This window comes from Thalia democratica, unplaced genomic scaffold (genome assembly GCF_965202585.1).
Source record: "Thalia democratica unplaced genomic scaffold, ktThaDemo2.hap1.1 HAP1_SCAFFOLD_922, whole genome shotgun sequence".
Classification (NCBI taxonomy): Eukaryota; Metazoa; Chordata; class Thaliacea; order Salpida; family Salpidae; genus Thalia; species Thalia democratica.
Window position 1 is genome coordinate 28,935 of NW_028139868.1, and position 12,438 is coordinate 41,372.

At 24.2% G+C, this 12,438-nt stretch overlaps 1 protein-coding gene across 1 annotated transcript; it reads left to right on the forward strand.

Moving 5' to 3' along the window:
- Positions 1 to 1,664: 1,664 nt before the first annotated feature.
- LOC145847459 (attractin-like protein 1) lies at positions 1,665 to 11,402 on the forward strand (the record flags this gene model as incomplete). Its single annotated transcript, XM_082953600.1, has 9 exons — positions 1,665 to 1,886; positions 2,273 to 2,488; positions 3,229 to 3,324; positions 4,042 to 4,137; positions 5,492 to 5,789; positions 6,052 to 7,025; positions 7,220 to 7,308; positions 10,637 to 10,743; positions 11,261 to 11,402. Coding segments are annotated over exons 1-9 (2,197 nt in total), but the record flags the coding sequence as incomplete, so codon positions are not given.
- Positions 11,403 to 12,438: the final 1,036 nt, after the last annotated feature.

Below are 12,438 nucleotides of genomic sequence, written 5' to 3' on the forward strand. Positions count from 1 at the left end.
GTAACTTTGGAAACAGTTAGGTATTTAGCTAAAAAGAAATTTTGGTTATGACATCACAAATACCAAGTATCTACTTTAAAACTAAATACTGTAAAATAAGTTTCAAATAAGACGTACATAAATTTTCAGTTTTAACTACAGTAATTTTGTTAAAAATAAGTATTTTTTGAACTGAACTCTTCTTTTTTCAAGAAGTACATATAACATTTTTGGCAAAAAAAGAATACTGATGTTTTTTAACTAAAAAAGTGTCAGAAATAAAACAGAATATTTAATGTAAACAGTAAAACTGTGGCCAGAAATCATAAAAATCTAGTTGCTATACAAAGTTTTTAAACTTCAAATAAACATTCTGAGATTTTTAATCAAGAGCAAAAAAATGTTCTTAGACACAATTCAAAAACATTTAAAACTTATACTAGATATACTAAAAGAAGGGTCACATAGAATTAGTCTAAATGAGTTAGATATTTGATTAAGTATCCTGTTTAAATGAAATTGTAATGCTCTTGCCAGAAAAACAACTATGATTTTCCCCAACTAGCTCGCCAACTTAAAACTTTGCCCACCCCTGTACTAAAGTAAATAAAAACTAAAATAAATACTGATATACTTTACCTGTAAACATCGCTCTTTATAAACTTAGTTGTTTTTAAATACTAACTAGTATTTAAGTTTAAATGATTTTATTTATACTTCATTATTTTGTAACTGAATAACTGTTTCCCTAGCTTAAAAAATGATTGTCCAATATATGCAAATAATTTTTAGATTTAATATTTTTTAAATACAACTAAGTTTCAAGATGGAATTTAAAATTATTATAAATTTACTGTTATTTGAGTATTTAGTACTACACTCTGCTTGATTTTAAGAAACCTAGTATTTAACTTGGTCTAAGCATAATAAGCTTTGAGTTTGAATTTTTTTTTTTGATTACAAACAAGCAACTGTTTGCAAACTACTTGCTTTATTGAACTGACTATCTCTGTATTAAACAAATAACATTGTAATGTTCAATAAAGCCGATACTTTGCAAATTGTTATTGTATTATTATATTCAACTGAATTACTTTCTTCCATATCTCTTTTAGCATTAATATCAATCTAGAATTTTTGAAATTTTTACTTTGATTTTATTAATTTATATTTTTTTAGTATTTTTTAAATGTGTCGTCCTTGCACAATTAAATACGTATAAATTTCATACAGTTTAAGTTTTAGGTATTGGGATGTATTTGAAACAACATTAACATGGTTATTATGTGTTTGAATATTTCTTTAGCAGAATGTTAAAAGTTTAAAGTGGTTGTAAACTCAAAATTTTTACTTTAAATATTTGTTTTTTATCTATAAATTATCATTATTGCCACAACTTAGTTAATATTTATTTTAAGTTCAGTTTATTAAATTTGGCCATTAGGTTAATTTTTCAAACTCAATTTTATTAATGACTGAATAAATTATCATTTTGAATTTAAATACATAAAATTAATAAACAACAATTTTTTAAATTATATAACATAGACAAAATGGTTTCATTAAAATTTTTGATAGCATTAATTTTTCTTAACAACAACTTCTAAATTTTAAAGTACTAAAATTCATTTTTTTTTTTTTGATAGTCAGTAGAATTAAATGTTTTATTATTTTTTGACAGATTTAACAGGCAAAACATGTTGCTGTGTTCGCCTATATCAAATTAAAATGGTGTTTACTTTTTTTCATCATGTAGTAAACTTAAGTCTTTTATTTATTATATTGTGTAATCAAAAAATCACTTTTGGAAAAATAAATGCTTGTTCAAATAACACAAAAATATTGTCTAATAAAACTAATGGAAATGTAGTTTTTATCTTTAATGAAAGTCTTGCACTAGAAAAAAGGTAAACTTGTATTAAAGTTTCTAGTATAATAAAAATACAAAACAGTTTTTATTTGTCATAATCAAAGTACAGCTCATTTTTTATTTGGTAAAATTGATATTTAGCTTCTAAAAAAAGTATATAGAATTTTAAATAAAGTGTTATTTAGTATATAAGCACTGTTTGAACGTCCAATCTTTTCATTAAAAATATTTTATTAACAATTTAAACATAAAGTATTTAAGAAATATTTTCTTAATTTAGAATTTTATTTTTTTGGTTAACTGCAAAAATTTTTTTAACCATTTAAGTAATTTGAATACACAAATTTTCTTTAATAAAATAACTATAGGTATTTAAGTATAATTTGAATAAAACAAAATACTAATACAGTCTATATTTTAAAGGTGTGAACTAGTTCTTCTATCTCCTGACTACAAATTGTTGCCATATGTTTCATTTACTATACAAGCTGAAAAATACAGTAATGTTAATTCTTTATTGACAATACATGGCTCATCTAACTATAACAAAAGTAAAATATTGTTTCAAAACTCAGTTGACCAAACAAACTCTGTGACCCTATATTCAGATGAATCTTCGTATTTGATTTCTTGTTCCAAGTAAGTTTGTTTTCTAAAACATGAAACTTTAAAATTAAGTTTTTTAGCTTTTGAACTTTTAAAATTTGATGATACTTTGTTATGTATTTTTTTTGTAGCTTTTTGGTTATAAAACGTATTATTTAAATATGTAAAAGTTCCTAAATTAACTTTTTTATTAGATATCAAAAATACTCAAGTATAATCTATACTTAAGTTTAGTCATATAAAAAAACGTAAAAATATGGTTTTGAGTCCATAGCTTTTATTTCTGATACTGAATTGAAAATTTTTAATTTATTTAAAAGTATTAATAAGTTTTTAAGTATTTACTTTTCTTTAATGCTTTTATAATACGAGCTGTTTAGAATTAAATTAACCAAAAAGGTTTATAGTTTGATACTTTATGTTTGTTTATCAAAACACTTTTACAGTGGGATTTAAAAACTTTTTGACTATTTGTTTTATTAAAGTTTAAATCATTTTATTCTAAGTTTTTGTTTTCAACTTGTGATTATTTTGTGTTCTTAGTCTTATTGAACAGTGTCTATTTATTAATTTACATGAGTTTTGGTCTACCTATTTATTTAAACTGAATATTTATGATAATTTTCTATAAACTTAAAGCAACTACCATATTTCTTTAAATTAAGTGTTTAACTTTATTAAAAAAAGTAAATTTATTAAAGTGTTGATAAAATTATACTTGTATATAAAAAAGAGTTATTTTTGTTTAGTTACTAAATGTTTTTCTTTTTTAGTAATGGAAGAATAAATTCTACTACTGTCCAGTTTAATTTTTTAAGTTGTCCAAAAAACTGTTCTAATCAAGGAGAGTGCATAAAAGAAGAAAACAAGTAATCTATAGTTTTTGATATAGTTGAACAATTTTAAAGTTTTCAAATTCTTATTTCAAATTTTAGTTGCTTGAATCTTGTGACTCCATTTTATATTTTATTCAAACTGATATATTTTACAGTTTTTTATAAACTTTTTTGTTGTAAAGTTTATTTTCAGCTTATAAAAAATTAAATATGATAATTACAAATAACAGTGGCCACAAAACCTGGAATCCTGGAAAAACCTGTAATTAGACAATTTAGGCTAAAAAAACTGGAAAAACTTAGAATTTTTAACAATTTTTAGTTACTAAGCAGTAAAATTTTGATTTGAGACGAAAAATCCATCATATAAATAAGAATTTATGTCATCACTTAATTTTTTTTATTAAAAAACACATTTAAAGTAGCTTTGCAGTAAATTTTATAGTTGTTATATTAGTTAACTCAGTGTTTACCTTAAAAATAAAAATAGACCCAAAAATATTTACTTTCAAAAACCTCGAAGAAATTTATTAAAAACTAGTTGCTACTTGAAATAAATATGCTTGATTTGTAAACCAAAAGAAACGACTGAGACTACAAGTTAAAACAGTATTTAACATTATTCTCAGCTCTATATTTGTTAATAATTATACTTTTACAACTAAATGTTATCAAAACAAAAACTTATTATAAATTTCAGTGTACAAATTTAATGCAAGTCTTTGTAGTTTAATACGAACAATGTTGCAGATGCCAATGCAATGATTATTGGAATGGATCTGACTGCAGCACTGAAGAATGCCCTCTCAATTGCAATGCTCCTCATGGAATTTGCAGTTTTGATAGGTTAATTTTTATATGTTTGAAAAAATAATTAATTGTATTTTAGTTTTTATTTTCTTTCTAAACTTCTGTAATCTTTTTACGTCTTACTAAAATGCCTTTTACATTTTTTTTGTTTAGTTTGTAAATTAGTGATGTTTCGAATTGTCACGAAACTTTATTCACAAATTTTTAAGGTTTTACATAGCTGTTACTTGATTTTATAAACATGTACTTTTTGTACTATATGTTTTAATAAATGTTTAAATGAAATAAATGATAAATAAAAGATAAATTCAAATTTAAATACTATAAAGTTTTTTTTCTAGCTAACAATAAAAATAGTTTTCTTTTAAATATACAGGGTTGCCACTTTACCTGGAATCCTGGAAAAACCTGGAATTTGACAGTTTAGGAAAAAAAACTTTTTAACAATCTCAACATGTTCAGTAATAACATTTTGATTTGACACAAAAAATCTACCATATAGATAAAAAAAATTTGTCATCATCAATTTTTATTTATTTAAAAACACATTTAAAGTAGCTTTACAGTATTTTTTCAATGTTTTTATACTATTAAACACAGTTTTTTACCTTAAAGTTAACTTTAAACTAAAAATAGACCAAAAATGTGGAAGAAAAAAAAGGAGTGGCAACCCTGATTATAGTATGCGTGATATCTGTTTTTTTTTTTTTTTTTTCTTTTTTAGACAGTAAGACTTTACAGAGGTCAAGGCATCCTTTTACAAAATTTAGCATTGTATTTAAATGAAAGCAGTATGAAGTATAAGTCACTTTTATAAAGTTTAAATATAAACTTTTTTGAGATTTATATTCAGCTGTATAATAAGTATATCATCTAATATCATCAATATTGTTAAAATTTTATCGTTTTCATTTTAATCATAAGTTTAAAAATGTACTAAAAATCTATCTTCTTTTTCTTTTTTGAGCAAATATCTAAAAAATTTATGGAAAAACTCTTTTATTAGTTTTAAATTTTGATGTGTTATAAAAATCTTGGGCAAAACTGTCAAAAATTAATATTTTTTCATAATTATCAAAGTATCTCTATAGAATTTTAAGTATATGTTGTTATGTATAAAGAGTGAAAGTTTTTTAAAATTTGTAAAAAATTACAAAGAACATGGTTTTAATTTTTTTTTCTTTTAGTTTGCATATTTCACTCGAATTCTTTCGAGCATACCAACTTTTATCCCTCTCATCTATAGATCTACGTTCAATTTTGTTAAGCTGTAAAAAGTATTTAGTAGGTAAAATATTCAAAATAAGACCGACTTGAAAAAATCGAAATTGTCCATCTTACTATGGCCTTAATAGAGAATTACTTAACAAAAATATTTTTCAATTTTTAGAAACTACTCATGTATTTGCTCGAATAGTATGATTGGAATTGGTTGTCATATCAACACAAAAAAAGTTACTTACAAGCTAAACAGCAGTGAAGTTGTTTCCGCTCGCGATTCATTAAATTACTACTTAGCTGAACTTGCTGGACATTCTTCAGTGTACGCCCTAGATAGCTTGTGGATTTTCGGAGGATTTAACTCGATTACAGTTTCAGACAAACTAATAAGGTATAATTTCACTGATAACAGTTGGAGTCATGTTGTCACTCAAGGATTTAAGCCTTTAGGAAGGTACTTTCACACAGTGAGTTTTTGTGCAAATAAAACCAGTTACTTGCATAGCTAAGTTAGAAATTACAATTATTTATATTATTTTTTTTTAGTTTAACATAGTCTTTGACTTCAAGGATAGTTTAAAAAAAAAGAATGTATAATTTTTAGTTTATAATGATTTACTTTAAATACTTAGTTTGTACTTATTTGAACTATATATTAGTTATGGATAAGTTGAATTTTTTTTTTAGGGGTATACTTTATTACTTGTTTTATTTCCAATTTTTCAACAGATGCACTATTTAGAGAAAAGAAATGAACTTATAGTTTATGGAGGGGTAAACTTGAGTGGAAACTTAAGTAACAGTATTTTAATATACAGTTTTGATTCAGAAACCTGGTCAGAATTTATACCAAGCGTTGATGAATATTCACCTAAAACTAGCTTTGGTCATTCATCTACAGCTGTCTCTAGAAACAATTCAATCTTTTTTTACGTTTTATCTAAAAACAAAAGCGGTTCTAAAACTTACCTGGATTTTTATGATGTAGCTAATCGTAGATGGAAGAGGTCAGCTCAAACATTCACTACAGGAGCCATGCCATATGACATAGTTCTTGACAAGTTTTCACTAAACTACATATCCTCTTCAGATGTCTTAACACTCACAGGTCTAAAAAACAATAAGTTAGTCCAATTCTTGTTCAGTCTTGAAGTTATGCAATGGAATAAAATTGAGATACTGCATTTTGATAAAGGCAATATTTATCAGTTTAAATCTATAACTAGCTATCAAGCATTTTCTTTTCAAAATCATCTAGTAGAAGTTGTTGGATTTAGAAATGGTAAAAGCTCAATTAGTTTATTTAACGCTCGTTGTAACAAAAGAACAATAGCTATGGAAATAACTGGTATTGATGGTGAATTATCAGCAATGAACAACGTTTTACTCATACAAGGAGGATATATAGAAGGACAAATTACCAGTCGTATTTTAGCCTATAACCTTCCAGAAATACTCAAAGAGCCCACAAACAAAAGTACAAACTTGTTAGACAGATGTTTAAGTTATAAAAGCTTGGAAGTCTGTTTAGCCGATTCTCCATGCAAATGGTGCAAAATGTGGGAAGATAAGAACATTGCAACATGCGGTTTGGTTTCAAGCATTGACGAGAAAAGCATGCAGTCTTGCATTCCGAGGATCTTCAAATGTGACTTTGCTTGTGAACAGCTTCGAAGTTGTCAACTCTGTAACTCATACTACAGGTTTGAAGTAATTTACCCTTACTTGTATTTGGTTTTAGTTTTGTGCAGAACGACTGTATAAATATATTTTTTTTCTTAAAAAAAATTAAATTGTTTCGTTTTAGAGTTTATTGCTTTCAATTTTGTTAAAACTCTAATTTTTTTTTAAATACCAAAAGTAAATCATCAATATCTTACTGAATATTTTGTTACAGTTTTCAAAACAAGTACACTCATAACTACAACACAAAACAAGTCGGATGCAGATGGGATTACATGACACAAAAATGTTCCTTAAATACAAGTATGCTTAAGTTAATCTGAAATAGCTAAAACAATTTCTTTAAAAAAATTGTCATAATTTTTCTGGCTTTAAATTTTTCAGAAGTTTGATTAAAACACAAACAATTACTATGCTGCTTAGCTTTACTCCAAACTTTGAGCTATAATTTTGGGGAATGGGTCAAAATTGCACGAGAGTAAAAAAACAGAAAATATATACATAAAAGAAAAAGCTAAAGGATAGATTAATGAAAAAAGAAAAAAAAAAGTTATCGATTAAGGGTTAGGGGTAACAGTGATAGTAAAAACAAAAATAGAAAATAACTAAAGAAGTTGTTTTTAAAAAAGTGAATAAATTAATTAAAAATAAAAAGAAAGCTACCGACCGAGGGTAAGAGTTACGGGTAACAGTGATAGTAAAAATAAAAGAAAGAAAAAAAAAACTAATTAATGAAAAAATAATAGTTTACCAACCGAGGGTAAGGGTTAGGGATAACAGTGATAGTGAAAAAAAAAGACTAAAAGAAAATAATTAATAAAAAAATAGAAATAAAAAGTTTTTTTGTGCAAAAGTGACCCTTTGTGCAATTTTATCTTCGAGCAATTTATTACCCTCGTGCAAAAGTATTTTCGTGCAATTTTGTACGCTCGTGAAAATTTGACAGCTACTCGTTATTTTGAGTACATATATACTTTTACTAGTTTGATTGTAGTTATTTTATGTACAAACTATGTAAAATTACAAAATTATGTATATTTAATGTTTTAAAGTTTACATAGTTGTGCATATAAGCTTCAAGTAATTTTAATGATCTAAAGTTATTTTAGTGTTTTTACACACGAAATCTAAAGTCTACTTAAGCTTTTTGTTGTTTCAACTTATTTCATACTAGCTTTTCTGTGAATATATTGTACATAATTGTAAACTTACGTAAATCAACTTATTTACTGTATAGCATTTGATGTACATTTCAGATCGGCCTGCATAATGCATTATAGAAAAGTTGCAGTTTTTTCTCGTAAAAAACTTATACAAGTTCTGCTTTTTACCTCGTATTTTAAATTTATAACTTATATCTAAAAGCTGTGACTGAATTCGAGCTAGAATTGTCTCAGTAGTAGGGATAAGGTTTTTTACTGACTTTTACTTAAACTACGTTCCTTCTAAAATATTGCGTTTGAAAAAAACGACCCATAAGTTTTGTAATTATCTTTAAATTAGTTATAAATAAATAGTTTACTTAATTTGACTAAAATTTCACTTGACTTTATTATAAAAATGATATTAAAACTGTGAACAAACGTATTTTAAATAGAAGTTACATAAATAATAACTGTAAAAACTAATGAAACTAAAAGTTTGTATTTACTTTAGCATTTAAAATTTTGAATATACATCTGAAATTTGTAACACTTCAAAAAATTGAATAAAATCCATAAGTACATTGTGGTATTTTAAAATGCTGCTGATTGTGATAAAACGTAAAAATAAAACTAAATTGATGTCTTACATGTTTTTTAACAGTTTTGAAAAACGTTTTTGTTTAGTCGATTTCTTGCAGAAAATCTAATTAAATTAATACAAAAACATGGAATTAACTATAAATACTTTTTAAATTAAAACCTATTTTTTTATGTTAAGAATTTAAAAATTTGTGTTTTGTACATATGTATTGTAAAAACTCAACAAAAATAAAATATCTATGTTTTTGATAACAGTTTGCCCTTTTTTTGTTTTTTGACGCTTTTCACTTTATTCTGTTGTCAAAGTTGACGTCTCTACTTAAAATCAATTTTTAGAATTACGTAGGCATGTTTCCTTGTATTTACAAATAAGATTGATTGGTAGTCTTTAATATTATGCTGATCATCATCTTCTTTATTTATCATTATTATTAGTTTTTGGTTATTTATGGAAGATTATTTACATTCTGTTATTTTTTATGTATCCTTACCACTTTATTCTTAATGATATTTTTAGTATGAATTGGTTATCTTAGTCACACTAACATTTCATTTTTTAATTCTAACTAAAAACTTGTTTTCCCCTTTACTTTCTTTTTAAGTCTGTACAAGTATTTTAGTTTTCAGTAAGTACAGACGGTACAGGCAAAATACTTTTATATTTTTAAATATGTATAGTTTTAACTTAAATTTGTTTTCAAATATTTAAGTAGATGCTTTAAAAATATGTAAGTTTTCCATTGTCTTTACCCTTAAACTTTTTGAACATACCTCTTTTCTTGACGATAGGTGTAAAAGTTTTTATTAAAATTTGCAACTTAAAAAAAAACTTGACATAAACAATTTAAAAGAAAAACTTAGCGTGTTCAATAAAACAGGAATTGAGTGAGAACATGTTAATTAATAAATAGCTAAAAATATTGTTTTACTTTATGCAAGCTGAGTGTTTTAGTCAGGGTGGATACAAAACCTAGAATTTTTATCAAAAGTCGTTAAATTGTCTGGATTTTTTAAAGTTTTATTTTTTTAACAAATTGTTTAATAAGAATTGTTAGTTTTGTAATTTATGACTTTAGAAAAAGTATACTAAAAGTTTTCAACTAGTAATTGATAAATTATAGTTCAATTGTAACTTTAATTATTCATAACTTATAAACTTTGTTTTAGTTCTTGTTTTCATTTTTGTTTAACTTTATATTAGTTGTTTCAAATGTTGAAATATTATATAATTGTAAATTTATAAATAATAATATAGAATTAACAAATTAAAACTAACAACATATTTTAACTAGTTTGTATGACTAATTATGTTATATAGCAACATAAAGGCTTTTGAACAATCAATGGTAAGACCTATAAATAAATTGTTTCAAAATAATATTACAGGTTGCAATAACTAAGGTTAAATAATAAGATTAAAGTAATGTTTAAGTAGTTTAAATCTATCAGAAAGCACGTTTTTAAACTTATGATTAATTTACTACTAAAAATGATCAAAAAAAAGATGTACTTTCAAAAATCTAGAAAAATTTTGCCAAAAATCAGTAACCACCCTGTTTAGTTCAACTTAAAATAACATAAAAATAAATAAATTTTGTTATTTGTGTTAATTTTCAAGTGGTATTCAAGTACAACAAAATCGTTATTATATTAATACTTAAAATACAGCTTTGTATATAAATTACACCAAATCTAAAAATGTTATAATAACCTGATATAAATTAAGCTTTAGAAAATTGGAAAAAAAAAATGAGTAAGTCTTCGAATATGCTACAAAACAAAGGTAAATATTATTTTAGCAAGTAAACATTTTTTCAGTTTATTGATATTTTTTACAAGCTGTAGTTTAGAATGTTAAAGTTGTTGATCGTATTTATCTTTTTTAGATCTTTGTACGCAAAATACATGCACAAAAACTATGAACCATTGTAAGAGAGATATTCAAGGTCTTTACGCCTTAGTATATACAGATGATAACAAAGTACCAATTGAGGTATTAGTTGAACAAAAGTTTTTTTGTAAATTTTTGTAATTTTTTTTTATTTCTTTCGTATCTATAAGTTTTAAAATCGACGTATTTAATTTAACTATATTTATTTATAGTTTTATTGATTACAACCTATTCTTAGACTATATGTAAGCTTTAAATTTGTACTAGTCTTTCAATATTTGTAATACAAGTTAAGTACAATGGTAACATTTATTTAGTATTTTTAATTTACTAAATTAAATTTACAAATCTTACTAACTTTGTAAAATCTCGGTAAACTATACTTTCTGACTACTTTTTTATAGTTGTAACTTTCTTTTATTATATAAGGTATACCAAAAGATTTATTAAAGTAATAATAATTAAAAGCTGTTCTTTTCTTTGTTACTTCTATAAATTGCTTAATTTTAATACTGTAATTATTACCTAAAATAATGTTACTTTTTCAATGATTCAAATAAAAATATAATGGAAACAATGTAATTATTATGTAATAAATCAACCATTTAGTTTTTTAAAGGTGTACTACTTATCTGAAAATGACTTGCAACTCTCTTTGGACAAAACCAAGTATTCTCGTAATGTTGCAGTTGAGTTACGGGGGATGGTGAAATCTACTGCTAATGCGCACAGTTATGACATAGTGATTACAGCTTTGGCAGGTAAATACTGAGAGTTTTTAATATAAACTGTATAAAATATTTTTTTACTCTATTTATATTATATTGTTGGTATATCTTACGTTTATGTCACTTTTTAGTTTATTTAGTTTGTGTTTATGCAGTTATTTGTTTTAATAAGATTTTTTTTTTCAAAAGTTCAATTACTAAATCTGTAATATATTAGTTAGACTATTGTAATACAAACTGTTACAGTTGAAATTTTTCAAAATATTTATAGTTTTTATCCTAAATTTATTTGACTAAACATAATTACTTTAACTTCCTATATGTAACTAAACTATTCCTTTATTTTTTATACTTTTTTTTCTATGATGCTAATGTATTCCTAGTATATATTCGCTACTAAATGAGTGAAATAATTAAAATTAGTATAAACTTATAATTCTCGTTTAAAAATAATTGATTTTTATTGCTTTGCTGTTAGTACTTATAGCTTATACTTGAACAGTTTACTACTACTATGTTTTTTTAGTTTCAACATGTTTCAACATAATTGCCAACAATTTTTTAATAACTTCATTTCCTAGGATCTAGATAAAAAAATGTTTACGGACATTGTATAAACACTTCTTATAGTTTAACTGTTTTTGAAATTTTACTACAGTGTGTTAGTTAAAAAATGGTGTTAGAAATCATTGGCAGTAGATACAGTTTCAAATGTAAAATTGCAATACAATTGGTATAAACAATAATATTAAACAGAACAACTAGCTATACTTCTATTATTTTTAGTATCAAGTTACAAAAAGTTTTCACTGGAAGAAAATATTTGGTTGATAATTTTAATTAAAAAAAAAGTGTTTATACAATGTCCGTAAACATTTTTTATATAGGTCCTAGGAAATGAAGTTATTAAAAAGTTTTTGGCAAACATGTTGAAGCTTTTTTAACTTTCAACTAAAGAGTTTTTTATTTAGGATCAATTATTGTAAACTAAAATCTGAACGAAGCTTAACAACTTAAATATTTTTTTTGTTGCACTCACCGTTTTTATGTATTTAATAAGTAAATATAG